Source organism: Lampris incognitus, chromosome 7, assembly GCF_029633865.1.
Source record: "Lampris incognitus isolate fLamInc1 chromosome 7, fLamInc1.hap2, whole genome shotgun sequence".
Classification (NCBI taxonomy): domain Eukaryota; kingdom Metazoa; phylum Chordata; class Actinopteri; order Lampriformes; family Lampridae; genus Lampris; species Lampris incognitus.
In genome coordinates this window covers 21,280,240-21,298,240 of record NC_079217.1, presented here as the reverse complement: position 1 = coordinate 21,298,240, position 18,001 = coordinate 21,280,240, and the positions used below count along the sequence as shown (strand labels likewise).

Genomic DNA, 18,001 nt, shown 5'->3' with positions numbered 1-18,001 from the left:
TCCCTTTGTAACTATTGATTTCTGCCTAGCACTTTAAAAAGAAGGCCACTTACAAGTTTTAATGAAACCTGATGAGTTTATTCTGTAAATGCATGCTTGAATAAAGGAAAGTCACTTATGGTTAAAAAGCTCCCTTGTCCTTTTCTCTTTGTGCAGCCATGCTACATTTGGATTTAACGGACTCGCTCAACCCAGGCAACCGAATCCAGTCAGAAACATGTCATGTTATCTTTATTAAGTCTCGGTTCTTTCCTCTCCATCAGCATGTAGGCGGAGACTAGTCAGTACTGTATAGTCATCGAGTTCTCTTTAAAAATACAACTGAGATATACAATAACAACAATATATTGGAACGGTGAGTCATTTACAAGCAGTTAGAAGAGAAAAAGACAAACAAAAAACAAACAAACAAACAAAAATCAGGGAGTTTATGTATATTTGCTCTCGTCTTTGAAAAAAAGATGTGGCCTGTACAGGAAAAACAAGACAAAATGAAAACCTGCTCCTCCATGTGAATGGCCTACAATCTTGCAACCTAGCTGATTTCATAGAGAAATGGACCACTAGCCAACCAGTCCTGCCTTTTTCTTCAAGTGCCAAACCTACTGTTCTTCTACTAATGAGCTCAGCTCACATGGTCCAACTTCAAGCAGAAAGTCATTACCGCCAATGCAGCTCTGTTACAGGTCAAGAACAAAGGCTGTGAGCATAAACAATTTATTTTCTAGTCGGTCAAAATAGAAAGGAAGGGCTGAGAAATCTGATTGTACTGTAGCATTGTCTTTACCCTGTAATTCCGATGACCATGTGTGACATCATTATATAATCATATTGACTTGTGCTAAGAACCTAATGGTAGAAAAACTATCACGGTACTATGAGGAGCACTGGTGTCACACATACTAAATAATGTCAAGGCCTATGGTGGGACCGCCGACCTCTGGCCACGCTTGTTGTGTGACATTACATATCGTCACAGTGCATCGTTACAGAGAATAAGGTTGAGACTTCCATTTTTTTCAAATGACTGAGGATATTTCAAGAGTGATATGCATTGGTCTCTCATGACGCAGGAATGAGATCTATTTGACAGGCAAAAAGAACAAAAAAAACACCTTTTACTGTGATAATAGATAAATACATGGCTACTTATATAAATATACACTACGGGGTCCAAAAAAAAGCAAAAGAAAAAAAAAGCCCCCAAACGACGGAATGTGTCAACAATTCAAAATCAGGGTTTCAAACATTACAAGGCTCATTTTCCACCTACAATAAGGCAAGCGTTAAGTCTACACTACAACATACTAGCCATACCCATACCTTTTTACAAAAATGCTAATTGAGTCAAAAACAACATCCAACAGTTTTGACTCACCGTTGGGGAAATAAAATCAGAGCTGGCAAAATGGCTTGTTTCGTTTTTAAGAAATGTTTTACAAAACCGCAAATTTTGCACCTTGGTGCTTTGGTGAGAGTGGTATGACAGTGCTTGGGATGGATGTAACAGGAATACCAAAGACTGGGAGAAACACAAGAGCTCAGACCAGTGCCGAATGAAACTGAAGAATGGGGTGGGATCGAGGGTGCGAACAATCATGGGCACTAAGAAAATTCGACAAAGGCTACGCATGTGTCCTCCTCTCTTTAAGGCTTTTAAAGAAACACACATGGCCCGAAATCTACTGATAATTCAGCTTGGATCTCTAAAACGCTAGCATGCAGTGCCTCATAAAAATTTTGTCCAGAGTACCTTGCTAAGTACCTACATGCCTTCCTACAAAGACAAAATCCAAATTTACACCAAAATTGACATTCTATTACAGACAAAAAATAAAATCTCACAAGATAATCAGTTTTGGGTTTTCACCATCAGTGCTACAAGTTGTATCATCCATCTACACAATTAAAGAACTCTATTAAAGTTTTAAGTATCTGAAGGGTAGCAAAGATTGACTTGTTTTTATTTTGTTTTTAGTGAAATGAGGAGTCAGTGGAGGTTTGCCATGTGTTGGTGATTACCAACCAACTGCTGGCATAGAGGACCCCACTTAGTAATACCCCACCCATGAAAAATCCTCCTGAGAGTGTTTTAAGGCCAACCAGTGAAAAGATGAGAAACACAGAGAGACAGAGAGAGAAGACAAAACTCTCTTTGATCAGTGCGACGGAAGCAATCTATCTTAACAGTTTACATGAAGCAAAGGAGCACAAATGTTATTTTCCTCTATTGTAAGTGTTATAATGACTGACTGACTGACTAATGCATCTAGTGGGCCATAGTATTAGGCTCCCAATGAGCAAATGAGAAGCTTTTTAGTCTGTTTAAAGGAATGACAGTTTGGCGATTATGTGAACCAGATATTACATTCCAAGGATGATTTACAAAAAAACAAAAAAAGACGGCTTTTTCAAACAAAGCAAATCAAAAAATATGTAAACATTTATGTCAACACCATTCCTACATAATGACACATGCGCAGAAACAAACACGCACATAGTACAGTGTGCTTAAGATTCTGTTCTGCTTAGAACCAGAGTCAAAATCAATAGAAATCAAAACCATTCACACACATATTTTCAAAAGGGGCCGGTTAGTGAAGTGAAAGGATTACTTGTTATGGGCTACCAAAGGAATCTGGGCAAATACTAAGCTATTTACACCACATGCACACCTCACCCGAGGTCAGCCTGTTTGTGTGTGTGTGTGTGTGTGTGTGTGTGTGTGTGTCTGAGTGAGTCCAGGCAGAAGGTGTGTGTGTGTATATATATATATATATATATATATATATATATATATATATATATATATATATATATATATATGTTTCCCCCCCAATATCAGCTGCAGTCACCAGGTCAGACAGGTTCTGTCTCATTGAAGAGTGGACGTAGATAGGGATCATTTAGTGGGAGGGGCTACTCAGCGTGTAGAGAAGCCTGTTGCTAAGCTACAGCCAACCACCTGCGTCATATCCCAGATCTGTGGAGACAAATACCCGATAAAAATTTCAGAACAAGCCACAAAGCATCAGTACATCAATAGCAAAGTTGCATTATGGGATACAACATTGTTTGAAATGACGAAAATGTATTCATTACATTTCTGCAATAACAATATGCACAGGGTTTACCCAAAGTGAGACACCTCCCAATTTTTTCTTTGCATTTCCATTGCCCTCAGCACAGCCTCATGGATAAACATCATTAGAAACTGTATCAAGCATATCTTGTCATCTTTACCAGTTGAATGTGAAATGTCTCTGTAAACATTTTTTTATTCAGCATCTTCTCCATCAGCTCAACATGACCATGATGTATGCATACATTTTTTATTTAATTAAGTGGAATTAAGGACTGCACTCACAGATGTACAGCTGCTTTACAGATAAGATGACAGGCAGGCCATCACATTAACTGAGACCATGCCGAATGAAGTATAAGGTGCAGAAATGTGTATGTGAAGCATGGCATCATATGAGGCTGCATGATCTCAGGGGGCTGAATTCACTGTCATGTTAGCATAACCATTCCTCTATAACTTTAGTCTTGTGGCATGAGGCAGAGGCGTCGTTCAGAGAGCAAGTCAGAACTAAGTTTCATTAAGCCAGGTTTAACTTTTCAATCCTCCATTGTTAAATGCTTTTATTTCTCAGCCAATTGCAAGAGGAGTTTTGTCCAAAAGAAAAGGAATTTTGTAGGGTCCTCAGCTGCCATGTACTATTTCTGCCAATGTGCGAAAAACTGTGTCTTCTATTTTCAGTCGTTCAACACCAATCAAAGAGCAGGTGTCGATTATTTTGTACATTCAGTGTATTTTGCTATATTAAAATATTTACCTAACTAAAACTTTAAAGATAAAAACAGAATTTAAGTGATTACACCAGCCACAAAAACACTGAGAAAATTACAATAGTTTTCATATTATGCCTTGTTACAGTTGTTACACATTACATACTGAGTGACATAAACAAGCAGACAGGAGCTAGTGATAAGGCATGTAGGTGTTGCTGACCTTAACGATGCGGTCGCTGCCACAGGTAACCATTAGACCTCTGGATGGGTCCATGTCCATGTGGGCAATGTTGTGTTTCCCCTCATGGAATGTGGCCAAAGGAGTCCGACTGTACCACACACAAGCAAGCATGCAACAAAGAGACAAAAGGACAGCATCTCATCAATATTGCACTCCCTATCAATGAAGACAAGGAACATAGAACATAAAGCGTAAAAGATAGCCTGGAAACCGCTTTACAAAAAAAGTTTAAAAAAAAAGAAAAAAGAAAAAGTAATGCAAATTATTACTCAAATACAAAATGATTTCAAAAGCCTTTTACTCACTCTTCTTCTTTGATGGTGTCAAAGCAGGCATCACAAACCCGCACTTGGAACTCAAAGCCCATGATGGGATATGTGGAGCGTTTGGAACTACACTTCCCACACACAGCCTTTCCGCATTTCCTGCAGTGGTGCTGCACACAGGATAAATACCAGTGTATTATTCAGGTGGATTTTTTTTCTTGTTGGGACCCCTCCAACAATTCAGCAAAAATCCCCCTTTTTCAGTATTCAGAAAGAACTATACACCACTACCTATGAAAAACAGGACTGAACAGAATATGTGCACTACCTGTCTTAGCCCCAGGGTCTTGGTATCCCACATCTGCTTGATGTTCCAAAAGAAAGGCTGCTCACACTTCTGACAAGAGTCACTGTCTAACCATTGGGGAGCCTGCAGAGACATAAACATACGGTTCAAGACCTCTGACACATAGCGAATGCACTTTCCTGTGTATTCACTCAGTAGCGGTACTCTACCATGGTGTAAAAACTGCTGGGGAAAAGTTAGTTATAAAAAATTATAATTTAGCCAAATTTCTCTCCTGAGCATTGAGGAGTGCAGTCCACTTTTCGGACTGGGCAAAGTATGACAAAACCCTTTTTAGCCACTGCAACCTCACTTTGACTGCAAACTAGGACCAATTCAAAGGGAGGCAGAAGCACAGATAAAAACAGGCCAACAACACAAGTAGTTCCCCACCCATGATGCATTGATGAGCTCTCACAATAAGTTTAACCAAGCACTATAAATCCTTTGCCCATGTAACAGGAGCAACAAGATGGCCAAACACTTGTTTTGTTGCTTCATTCTCTCCATTTTGCCGATACTTTTTGTTAGACCCCCACCTTGTGGCGGGCACACAGTAACTAGTGAGATTAACAAATGAATGGACGGAGACAGATCCATAGCCCGCTGTCTTGATTTCATTGAGGTGGGGGACAACAGCACGAAGCACCACTGCAACCGAGTATCCATCCATCTATCCATTAGCCAAGCCACTTATCCCAACTGCGGTCGCCGGGATGCTGGAGCATATCCCAGCAGTCAATGGGTGGCAGGCGGGCAGACACCCTGGACAGGCCGCCAGTCCATCACAGGGCCCCCCCCCACCCCCACACACACACACATATTCACACCTAGGGACAATTTAGTATGGCCGATTCACCTGACCTACATGTCTTTGGACTGTGGGAGGAAACCGGAACATCCGGAGGAAACCCACGCAGACACGGAGAGAACATGCAAACTCCACACAGAGGACAACCCCCAAGGTTGTTAGAAAAACAGTGTTGAAACCTCTTGTAAAAGAAATTGAATTAGCCATTATTATACCGGCGGCACGGTGGGGCAGTGGTTAGCGTGGTCACCTCACAGCAAGAAGGTCCTGGGTTCGAGCCCGGGGGCAAATGAGTATGTAGCCAGTTAAATGGCGTATTACACTAACTGTGCTGAAGGTAACTTTTTTGCCTTGTTTTATCTTGTTTGCTAAACCCCTATCTCAGTGACTGCACTACAGTCTGACCATTGTCTCAAAATGTCTGTACAAATGGAACCGCATATAATGCTCAAATTATATTTACAATCTTCTTTTGACAGATGATAGCAGCAGTGATTTAGAACTGAAGCATCAATGAAAACCTATGAGGCTATCTTTCATTTGGAATCCCAAATGTTTGTAGATGTATTAGTCAGTCTGGAACTTATTTGGAGATCTTTTTTCCCCCCTAATCACTAAGTAAGTTTCACAATTCACTGTAGAAATTGTGATCATAGAGCAATATGGAGCAAACATAACACTTTATGTTAGATAAACCTTCATAAGTTGAGTGAGTGAGTATTATTAATTCTAAATCAGTAATAAACAAAGCTGTTACTTAAACCACTGCTGTAAAAATGAAAAGGATGTGATGCTTTAAGATTCTTTGGCTGGAATTAAGGCTGGGGTAGGCAGTTTTGTTTTTTGTTTTTTTTTGTGTCATGGGGCAAAAATTCCATAACAACCTTTCAGCATATTGTAATTGTAGTGATCTGAGAGAAAACTATAGACTTCTGCGCCTCCTCTTGGCTCTATATTTAGGCTTTAGAAAATCTAGGGGGAGACTTTAGCCAATCACGGGTCATTTCAGAGAGAGCGCATTCCCATTGGCTGCCCTACAAACTCAGATGTGCATGTATGCTATCGCCCTGCTCCGCCGATCGCTTGCAGACTAGTTCTCCCTTCTCTACCAGGCCCCCCACAGGAGTGATTTATTTTCAAAAAAGATCAACAACACCAACTCGAAATGGCTTCTTCAAATGAACATTAGTGTAACTAAGATTCGCAGAAATTTTTTTTTTTACATAGCTAGATTATCAACCATGTAAAAAACCTGCCTCGTATCACTCCACTAAGCCCCTCCCACCAGACAAGTTCATGAGTCTCGCTTTGACATTTCTTGGTTGTACATTTACATTATATGCCCATGCTTGTCTGGTGGGAGAGGCTTAGCAGAGTGATACGAGGCAGCAGAGAGAGAGGTGGAAGAATTTGCACTGGAATGTTCGTGTTGCCTACAGCAGCTTTAATGGAGCAGTCTCTAGCCTACCCTGCTATAAAAAGTCTATACCTCTCAGGAGTTCCCCACTGGCTGGCTGTCTACTATAGCGGTGTGGGGGGAGATGGACATCACTGCAATCATTTACTGAACACCAGTTATATCAGAATTTTCAAATGTGTGCGTTTGTGTTCATGCATTGAAGTAAACTGAATTCTGACATTTTCAGCAAGTACATCATCTTTTCTTTACTGGCTTCAATTAAAATGGCCTCCACTGAGGCTGAAGTTGCTCAGAGTTGCTGATGTTAAGGAGTAGTTATGGGGAAGCTAGGGGCAAGGGAGGACCCATAACGGATAATGAAGCCCACTTGAGTTAACTTTATACAGTAATGTTTGCTGGCTGGTAGACACCAATCCAATTATCACTGCTTTGCTGAAGCAAAAGTAACAAAACGCAAATTTCAAATGAATTGCCCTCGTTTTGATATGGCTATACTTCAAACGTTACCTCTTTGTCAGTAAAGTAGGAGTTAAAACTGTCAACAATTTTAGTCCGGTAGAGGGAGGCTACTAAACAGACATTATTTACAATGTTATCGGTACAGTGAATTGTCACAGACTCAATTTAAGCGAGCATAAAATCTTTTCTTGAGCCCCTTTGTTGCACATCTCAGTTCTCAAATTACATGTAACCAACTGCTCCTGATGAGCAGGTTGGTGCCCTGCATGTCAGCCTCTGCCATTGGCATGTGTGATTGTGTTGTATATGGGTGAATGTGAGACATCATGTTGAGAGCTCTGTTGAGTGTAAAAAAAAAAAGAAGCTATCTAAACGCCGTCCATAAACCATGTAAAAAGTGACAAAGTGAGTTCTACTCTGTGGGATGGATGAAAGTGCAGAGTGCCATGAGTGTTATGAAGTAGTGTAATCTGTACAGTATGTGAAAATATGAACCTCCTCTCTGGGTGTGTCCATGTTCCAGACGGTGATGCCTCCATCTGCTGAACAGGACATCAGCTGCCTGGTCAGCTGGAGGTAGCGCACTGCCTGCACCCTCTCACTGACGGTTTGAAAGAGAGAAAAAAAGAGAAGCAGAGAGAAAGAGAATTCATTATTTCAGATTGTCATTGTGGTATGACAACATATGAATCCCTGCAGCACTGCCACTGAAGCTAAAAAGGGACGTGTGCTTTATATAATTCAAGTGCAGCAAGGTCTCTGGTGGCTTGACCTGCTAAAAGACAGTGCTCATGGCTTGAGTCAAGGTCAAGGCCTTTGACTGCAGCATGATGGCCTATGGTGGTGCAGTCATTTTAAGAGATTGACTCCATTTATTTCAACTGTGTTGCTCTTTAGGTAAATGGGTAAAAGTAAAAAAGAAAATGTGAAGTAGTTAAAATTGAGAAAATAAGATAGTGAAGAAAAAAATAACTGAAGAAAAAGATTACAGAGAAAAAAATGTGAACTGAAGAATATTGAGTGAAGGAGGTAGAAATAAAGAGTAACAAGATCATAAAAATTGATTTAAAAGTAGGAAAAATATAAAATAATATAATATATCACAATATAATATTTAAAAAAGCGAAAAATAGGTTTTAAAAAATAAAAATGGGAGTTTAAATGTTGAACTGGAATCATTTTCAAATGTGGCTCTGTGAAGAGCAAATGTTTTCAATAGTCCTGAAGGAAGAGAAGCAAAATTAATAAAAAGGTAGCGTACAGAAGCTGCAGAGTAAAAGAAAAAAAAAGGAGGGGGGCTCTCTCTCTCTCTCTCGCGCTCTCTCTCTCTCACACACACACACACACACACACACACACACACACACACACACACACACACACACACACACACACAGGCACACAAGAGAATTTATTCAAAGTATGGTCTGGAGAGTGCAGCAGGGATAATGAATTGGTCGAGACTGACAGAAAAAAATTATGGTTTAATGCGATTCCCACAAAACAGAAGTTTTGATTCAGCAAAATTGGATAACCTCGAAACAAATCTGTTTACCCAGGAGAGGGAAAAAAAGCAATAAAGCATTTGGATTTGGTAAATTGATGAAGAGCGGCGGTAAAGCTAAACAATTTAAGCTAAAGAATTTAAACTATTGAAGGCAGGGGCATTTCTAGGCATAGGCAACTTAGGCGGTCACCAAGTGCTCCAGTTGCCGTTCCTTAAAAAAAAAAATTTGGGGGGCAATTCAATCTATATGTATTTTCAATGATTATAAAAATAAAACGAATTACAAACGCATTAAGACTTATTTATCTGTTACGAGTGAGATGATGACAGAGAGGGGCCAGGTGTGGATGGTGGGTGAGTGCACCAGTTGACCGTTCACTGCATCTGTTGAAATTATCTGTTGCTCTGTCCGTACCAATGAAAAGATCAAAACCATCAAGGACGCAATTCAGAAAGAAGAAAGATGAGGACGACAGCTGTTACTGACACCACAGATGCCCTGCCACTGACAGGGGAGGCAAGGGAGAGGATTGGAAAGACAAAAGTATAAGGGCACGGTCACACATGCGTGAAATTAACATTAGTGAATATTTGCCAATGTTAAATTTCGTACATGTGTTACTGTGCCCTAAGCATTCAGAATTTTTTTTTTAATTTGGAGCTTATTAGAATATTAACTAAAAATTTTTGTTATTATTTAGAACTCTTACAACATATTACTTATGTTCCTTCTGCTTCAGTCTTTAAAACCATCTTAACCCACTGCAAAACACAGAGAATGCAACACGCATGTGCACATAAATGCAACATGCAAGGACTTACTGGTGTCCCTGTAGCAGTAGTGTTCGTCCTTTGCACCCTCCAATGTCCCACATGATGACACTGTGGTCAGAGGCCCCTGAGAACAACAGCCTCTGGACTGGGTCCCACCATAGGGCCCCTATGCAACCTGCAAAGGACAGGAGAGTGGTCGGGGAACAGAGGAATAAGAGGTTAATAATAATAATAAATCAGACTTATATAGTGCTTTTCTAACATTCAAAGTTGCTTTACAATAAACGGTGGTGAAACAAGACAACAGATAAACATAACACAGGTGTACAGGGGTGGATGGGAAGGGAGAGCTACGAGAAGGAGAAGCGGCAGCCACACACGATGCCAGCAATACTCTCCGACTTAAACAGATACAAAAGGGCAAGAAAAAAAAAACCAAACAAAAAAACTAAAAACAACAGCACTGTAGACGTTGATTTTCTGTAGGGGTTTACTCCCGTAGCCTATTCCTCTCCTGAGGTATCCACTAGGCAGTGGCACTATTCAACCCATAGCTGGGGACTGGTTCATGGGCATCAGGGAATATCCACACACCGGTGGGCCTGCGTATCGCACGTCTAGGGGCTAGACCTCCTCCAAGTCCCTTGTAGCTCATTCAGGGTCCAAGGTGTACCCAGTTACCATGTGTCACCACGAGGAAGCACTACATAGGGCTTGCTGTTGGAGAGGCTATGTACTGGCAGGGAGAGACTTAAGTGCTCGGCTCTCCTGTTCACATTTTTGCTAGCCAGCGGTGAAGGTTGAGAATGAGATATGACAGGCACCAGAACACTACACCAACACACGAGACGCTTCACAACAACCTGACTTCTTACACAAGAATGTCAGACTCAAGAGGGTGTGTGTGTGTGTGTGTGTGTGTGTGTATAAAGATGTGGAAGTCACAGACAAAGTAACGTGTAAGAACAACAACAGTAAGTGGTTCTTAGGCCCTTGATTTGGATCAGGAAAAACTCAACAAGTAAACTTTAACAGAAAAAAAAAAATGGAAGAAAACTCAGGAGGAGCAATGAAAAGAGGGATTCTACTTGCAAGAGATTTAGAAATAAAACATTTTTACAGATGTGGCAAATAAAAACTGGCTGACTTCTCGCTGCATGTTTGGTGGCGAGTTTGTAATATGGTGTCAGAGCCTTTTAGAACCACCCTTAAATAACATCCTAAATCTTTTTGACTGCCAGGAGGTGAAGTAATTGTGTTCCATCCCTCATTACATTGCCATCTGGTGGTAATATGTTGAATACACTGCTGATGGGTCATGCATAGAACCTATGATCTAATTTAGTTTCCCTCTATACTTCACAGCTCTCTCCAGTCAGGTTTCGTGTTCTCTACACTTTGCCACTTCCGCCTCTGATCCTGCTTTGTCTTGAAAGCTGCCATGGCACACCTCGCTTCCTCCTTCTGCCTTTGTATTTGTTTAAAAACTGTTTAGTTTCTCCTTGATTAAGTTGCCTTACTCCATGAAGGCTGCCCTGTGCCAAGCCCTCCAAGCAGACCTCTCCGACAATATTATACCCCAATGCTGACTATTACTATTCAAACCATGTTTCCTGAGTGCCATTTTCGCCTCACTGAAACAACGGGTGCTACAATCAATGCTACAGCACAACGTCTACTTCCTGCCTTAGCTCCTGAATGTGCGCTTTGTCACTTAGAGTTACATCAAATCAACTTTTAAAACTTTTGCCAGTCTTCTGTACTGTTGGGATTGTCTCTTCATGCTTCAATCTGTTGACCAATTTCTGGTTGACAATTGGTATGTCCCTTGATTTGGCTGTCAGAACACTCAGTGTAGCCCAACTGAGGTTATTATTCAATCTGTCCACCCTTTTGGTAGAGGGTGGTGTGGTACGCACAGTCGTCATAATGCCCATACAGCCCCTAAAAGATGGTAAGGAGAAGTCCTCCCTGCAACCTCTCCACACTTACTTCCCATTTTGACAGTCTAGTCAAGTGTTTCCCAACCAAATGCCATCAGGGGACAAGAGTTTGTAGGTTTTCATTCCAACCAAACACTACAGCAGCAGATGTCATCTTTTAATTCCCTCTTCCTTGGTTAAAGGGTGTCAATAAGTGAAATCAGATTGGATAGTGTTAGGTTGGAATAGAGGACCTGCATACTCTTTCTGATTTTTATGCCTTTTTTATGCCATTTCACACCTTGTGGACTTTTGATGTATTGTGTTACAGTAAATGTTTTTATATGAGTCTCTCACTTGCCATTTGCTTTTTCCTCTTCTCTCCTTTCAGTCATTTTTTTCCCATTTTGTGCAAAATAACGAACTCAACATGGATTAGACTGTGTGTATTGAACCTTCTCTGCAGTAAAAAGTTTCAAGCTCTAAAGAAAGTCAGGAATTATTGGGGGGTTTTTTAAATCACGTCCAGTTTCAATTTTATTCTTTCTCCCCTTTTCAACTGTTAAACTGTACTGCTCACAACGTCAGCCCCTTCCTGTTACAGGGTGCACCACATGATAGATGGATAATAACTAGTGGGCTTTGATAATAACTGGACAAGCCAGACCACAGTCATATGATTGGTACTGGTGTGTGGTGGGGGTCAGTGATCAGGGAGGCAGTCACTGTATTGCTACACAAGCCAATCACAGCACAACCATACCATGTAGCCTTAACCGACAGACTTATACTACTGTGTGCAAAGCACCATATTTTTCAGCTGACTTAGGCAGGGACAGCTGACTTACTGGCAAGGGACATCTTATACACGTGATCTTACATGTCCCTTCCAACCTATATGCTGTAACTAGGCTAGTCCTGGACTGTAAAGGGTCTTGTCAGCCAGATACGGAAAAACAAAGGAGGAGGTGTAACAAATGTTTACTACATGAATCTGTATTCTGCTTGCACATTAAGAGTCAAAATATATAGGTAGCTGTGAATTTATAGAAAACACTTGAGTGGGGCTGACTAAGTATAATGATGACTGCTGAACTCACGGGTGTGGTTGCTAGGATAATTAAGCAACTGACATCATGTCATGCTAAGGCTCATATCTTCATATAACTATTTCATTTTTTTTAAAGAAATTGGGATTGCATAATCTACTGAAAAGTTGGTGAGTGTACTTGATGCCGATTCCTTGCACTCAGCAAACATGCCATGATTTCATTGATTTAGAAAGGCTTAATAGCATCACATTTTACAGAACATGTTCTGATTAGCAGTTTCACTGCTGCATTTGCACACAATGCACAAATGGCTTCATTACATGTTTTCTCATTGTCTTTTTATCTATGCCTCTAATATTATGCCAATTAAGTGTTATACTAGTTGAGACCAGTTGTGTTTTATGTAATACTACTTGTGTTGGATGTCCTCTTAATTCCATTTGCATTCCGTTGTGTACCCATTTCCCCCTGGCTTATTGCCCCCCCCCCCCCCCCGTTATATTATGTGCTGCTACAGTAAATTGATTTCCTCAAATAGATCATTAAAGATTAATCTCATCTAACAACAGATTTAAAAAAATCTGTATGAGGATCTTAACTACTCTGTCACAGTCTAAGCTACACTTAAAAGAGCTGGAAGCCATATTTTGTTAGTGCTTATTCTGCTTGAGCTACTTGGCGTTGTTGTGTCATTTTACTCTTCACTGGGTGTTTCATTTTTCCCTAAAATGAGGTTATAGGGAGGAACATAGGTCAATTGTGCAATGCTCAAGCCATCACTGCACAGGTATCTATAGCAGGATGTCAAGTCAAGTCAATTTTATTATCATAAATTGCAAATCAAGTTGGCCTCAGTGGACTTTACAGCAATACAACACCCTGTCCTTAGACCCTCGCATCAGATTGAGAACGCCTTAAAAAAAAAAAAAGAAAAAGGATGCTTGTGTCTGTGTGTCTCACTATAGGACAATCATAGGCTAATCTGTCACACAGATCATGGGAGTAAGCAGTGTGACAGTTTATTCCCATGATCCGCCCGTGATTTGTCAAGCTTAAGTACTGCATGGTTGTAAACTTTGCACCTGGGAGTATGTTGTATTTATGACTCAACTCCACAATATTGAAGTACGGGTAACTGTGTGCACAGGTATGCATTTATTCATTACCTTCATGGCCCTTCAGCGTAGTTATGGTAGAGTAGGTCTGCCTCTCCAGCTTTAGTAGGGTGATCTGTCCAGAGTAGTCGCCCACAAAGGCATGCTGGGTCTCGTGGTCATATCTGAAGAAGGAGTCAAGGCTCAAACATAATGAGTATGATAACCAGCAGACCGAGGGATACACAGAGCACACACATAAAAAATGAAGCAAACAGTCCTACACACTATAGGCAGACACACACACACAGACATAGTGAGTGGTGGTAGATACTGTAGGCAGGAGGCCCAGGAGCTGAAGTAGTGTCGTCCAAGCATACTGCCACTATGGGTGCACATCCAGCTCACACTCTTGTCATGGCCAGTGCTCACCACCCACTCACTCTCCAAAGAAAATACCATGTCTGACACACGGTTTTGGTGGGCTGCAAAGCACAAGTGGGTGCACACACATGCACACACACACACACACACACACACACACACACACACACACACACACACACACACACACACACACACACACACACACACAGAATAACACATTGATACAGAAATTGGATCATCAAACAAGATCTGAGTTCTTTCCTGATATGGGGCTTTTTCTTCAGGCTGGCATGTAATGTAATTTATCCTTTCATTGTAATGACCATATTCACAGACACAGCCTCATCTCAAAGTAATCTGGGCTAAATCAAGCTAATCTCTTCATACTTATCAGTTTTAAAGGACCATCTTGGAAAAACTGATAGATCTTTTTTCAGTGACACTTCAGCATTCTTGCATTCAGTTGACAGCCTCTCTCCTCAGTTCCTAATGTTGTGAAGGTTTGTTTTTCACAAATACACCTTGTAGCATTCATTATCAATTACTGAATATTTGTAACTCTTTTTTTAATCTGTGGTAAACAACCATATGAAACTGATTTTGCTGAGTATCTACATGCATCCATTTTTTCTTGCATCACTATTGGAGTCCTTTTTGGTTGTGTTTGGTTTTGAAAATATGGTAGTGGAAACAAGACAGTCTTCCACCATTGACATCTGGTCTTATTTCTAAAAAAAGTTTCACCAGTGTCACCAAAACTGGACTTTCCACTTATGAGAGTAGATGCTTAGCCAAATGTCTGCTGAGATTGCAGTATGACAAAATTTTACTTAAATTTCATCGACAGTAATGATTTCTCCCTTCTTTTATGGGGTCTGTGTGTTTGAATATGTGATGATAATCGATGAGACAAAAACCGAGGCTGCATTATATGTGTGTTCATTCTCTAAGGCAGAGGCTCTGGGGCTCGGGTGACATGATGAGCCCTGACTTCCTGTGGGAGTTCACAGATACTGGCGTTTGGCCTGTCGCATGCTGGGAGAAATGGAGAGATAATTTCTCAGAGAGCTAAGAGGGGGCTTTGCTATAAAAATACTCAACCCCAAAGAGCGGCACACAGGCAAACAAAAATTAAACTCACTTCAGAAAAGTCCAATCTAATACATAATTACAGTGAACTGCAGTTGTACATAGACATAGCTGCATTGAAACATCATCAGTGAGGATAGACTATAGATTGACTGCATTGAGCGATAGTTAAATTTGTACTGCTTAGTTTCACTAAAGGGGGGACTGTGCTCTTGAAACTCACCAGGATATGTCTTGACATGGTTCATTTTGTTGAAATCTTCGGAAATGAGAAACTCCTAGCAGTTCAACAAAAACAAAGTTTCAGTTAAATTGCTTCGCTCTGATTTAAACTAAATGATAATTACAAGAAGCCAAACATTGAAAACAAAGCTGCATTAAACTGAATCTTCAAGTTTTTGAACTACTATACTGTAATCAACAAACTGGAGATAGCCTGGAGTGGAAATATGAGGTCATCGGCACAATTTAGCTTCACTCACCACAATGGCTCCATTTTCCTGGCCTATAAAGATGCGCCTGCTATCATGGTGGTATGACATGCAAGAGCACGGGGCTAAGGGAGAAAAAGACAGTGATGCACAATGAGAGGGGAAAGATACACATGCCATGTTTTAGATATGGAGCACTGTGGACTTCAAAACAAAAATCACAATGTTTAGACATAAAACTCATGTATTCCATTGCATTTTATGATGCAGCTGTGGACCCCCTGCAGCTTAAATTTTCCCCTCATGACTAAAAGAAACCACAACAGTGCAGAATTGTTGAGCCCTGAACAATAATTCAAAGATCCAAATAAGAGCCAATTTAGATGCATTTAAGTAGAGATCAGAGATGGAGCAGAGTGAATTACTGTGGTTCCCCAGGAACGTAATTTGCCAAATCTCCCCTTATGCTACAAAAACAAAAACATCAAATCCACAGGCAAAAAGACAAGCACATATTTACACATTTAAAAAAAACAAGCAAACACCAAACCCAAATGACCGATTTCATCCTTTAGACAGTGCAATCATACTTACAGGAGACGGTGTGGTAAATGCTTGGCCAGTACTGACCACTGTCTCTTTTCAGCCATACCCTGATGGTTCTGCAACAAAGTGCCAAAATGTCATGGATTACTCTTTCATGACAGGAACTCATAAAGGCAAGTCCCATGTTTTGGATAACCTGGTAGAGGGTTGAAGTTGAAGGGAAAATGCATTATCACCCTAGTTTTTGTAACTGCATTTCCAATATTTTAAATTATATTGATAGTTAACCCTTCCTGACTGAAAACGTTATCTTCAGTTGATTACACCTTGAGTTCGAACACGGCGAAAGTACAACTGAAATGGGTTTAAAACCAAGTTGACTTTTGGTACCAAACTGACCTTTCGCAAAGTACCGCCCCAGAACGGTGCTTGTCCAATCCTACCTTAGCAATGGTCCGTCAAGCTTTCAAACACACAACAAAATGCTGAAACGGTGTGCCTATGGGATCTGCAAATCGGATACTAGATGTCTGAAAAGTTTGGAGGAGATGTAATTTTCTTTCCCTTCCCGAAACCCAGAACGCAAGAAGCGCAATGTCGGAATTAGATTTCGCGGTATAGCAGACCCCATGGCCAGCTTAATCCATCCAAAATCAACAAAAATACCTGTCTGCTCCAAGCTAAGCTTGCTTCTAGCTATTATTGATAGCCAATACAGCTAACGTATTATTACGGTTACTTTTACCCACACAATGCGCTGATTTCTTCCTTCATGTTTTGGTGTTTACCGGCTACTTCCTGGATAGTTCTGAAATGCTTGACGGGCATAGCAACAGTAACGAAGGGAGGCGGGACTTTGCGAAAGGTCAATTGAGCTTCTGGGGGACCTTTCTCTAGAAATGTCTTATGTTTAACAAACAATGAGGACGGGATTATGTCAAGAGAGCCACAAAATCTCATTCTCATGGGGGAATTCAAAATCGAGGATGCTGCACGACTTCCAAAAAGTCATAACGTCTCCTTTCAAATCATGAGGATCATGTCTTCAGTAACAGAGCATTTCAGAGAAATCAGAGGTAGCTTTAAATCGGGATGATGCTTCTTAAATCTTTCCACCAAATACGGCATTCCTATTAGAATATACAATTCGGTGCAACCATGGACCGAAATGACACCGGTTACTAGGTTCAGCGGGGGTATTTAAATTAATACTGATAGCGCATATGTCGAATAATAGCGTTTCTCATCTGTCAATGACTTATTCGCTTCGCAAACACCGATCGTTGCTCGCCAAATTGGTACCAACAACACTGATTAAATCCGATCAACGCAACAGCGTTAGCTTTTAGACAATCGGGGTTAGCCAGTTTTAGGACCGGGCTAATTTATGGAACGGGCCACCTTTGACGAACAGAACAAGCCAGTTAGCTTACGCGTTTCAGTTTTACATTGCTACACCTGGTTTTAATAGTGTAATTAATGAGATAACGCTAACCACAACAAAAATACTCCTCTGTAGCGCGTTTCCCACCTTCTTTCGCCCCAGTTACCCCAATACTCGTATTGTTTTGTTTGTTTGTTTTTTTTTGTTTTTTTTAACGTTTGTCCAGCAGATACACAAAGTCCACTGGCCACTGACGAGGCTAACGCTAAAGTTGGACCGTAAACTTACCGGTCCTCGCTAACCGTTATGACTCCGTCCTCTTTTGGTATCAACACGGCGGCATTGACCGCGTCTGAGTGTCCTTCGATCTTGTTCAACAGAACCGGTCTTGAGGTCTGAGGCCTCGAGTGGATCTCCGCTGCCATGATAAAATTACCAGCACTGTTTTCTTTCAGCGGTTTGTCCTCCTCACTCGCC

The 18,001-nt window shown here is 40.9% G+C and overlaps 1 protein-coding gene across 1 annotated transcript; it reads right to left on the bottom strand.

Annotated features, from left to right (window-relative positions):
* Positions 1 to 214: 214 nt before the first annotated feature.
* wdfy1 (WD repeat and FYVE domain containing 1) lies at positions 215 to 17,983 on the bottom strand. The gene is made up of 12 exons (XM_056282948.1): positions 17,813 to 17,983; positions 16,189 to 16,256; positions 15,646 to 15,719; positions 15,387 to 15,441; positions 14,022 to 14,172; positions 13,760 to 13,872; positions 9,668 to 9,794; positions 7,834 to 7,939; positions 4,631 to 4,732; positions 4,342 to 4,472; positions 4,016 to 4,124; positions 215 to 2,983 (listed from the first exon to the last, which is right to left on the bottom strand). The coding sequence occupies exons 1-12, from the start codon at positions 17,947 to 17,949 to the stop codon at positions 2,924 to 2,926; spliced, it is 1,233 nt and encodes a 410-aa protein (XP_056138923.1). The 5' UTR covers positions 17,950 to 17,983; the 3' UTR covers positions 215 to 2,923.
* Positions 17,984 to 18,001: the final 18 nt, after the last annotated feature.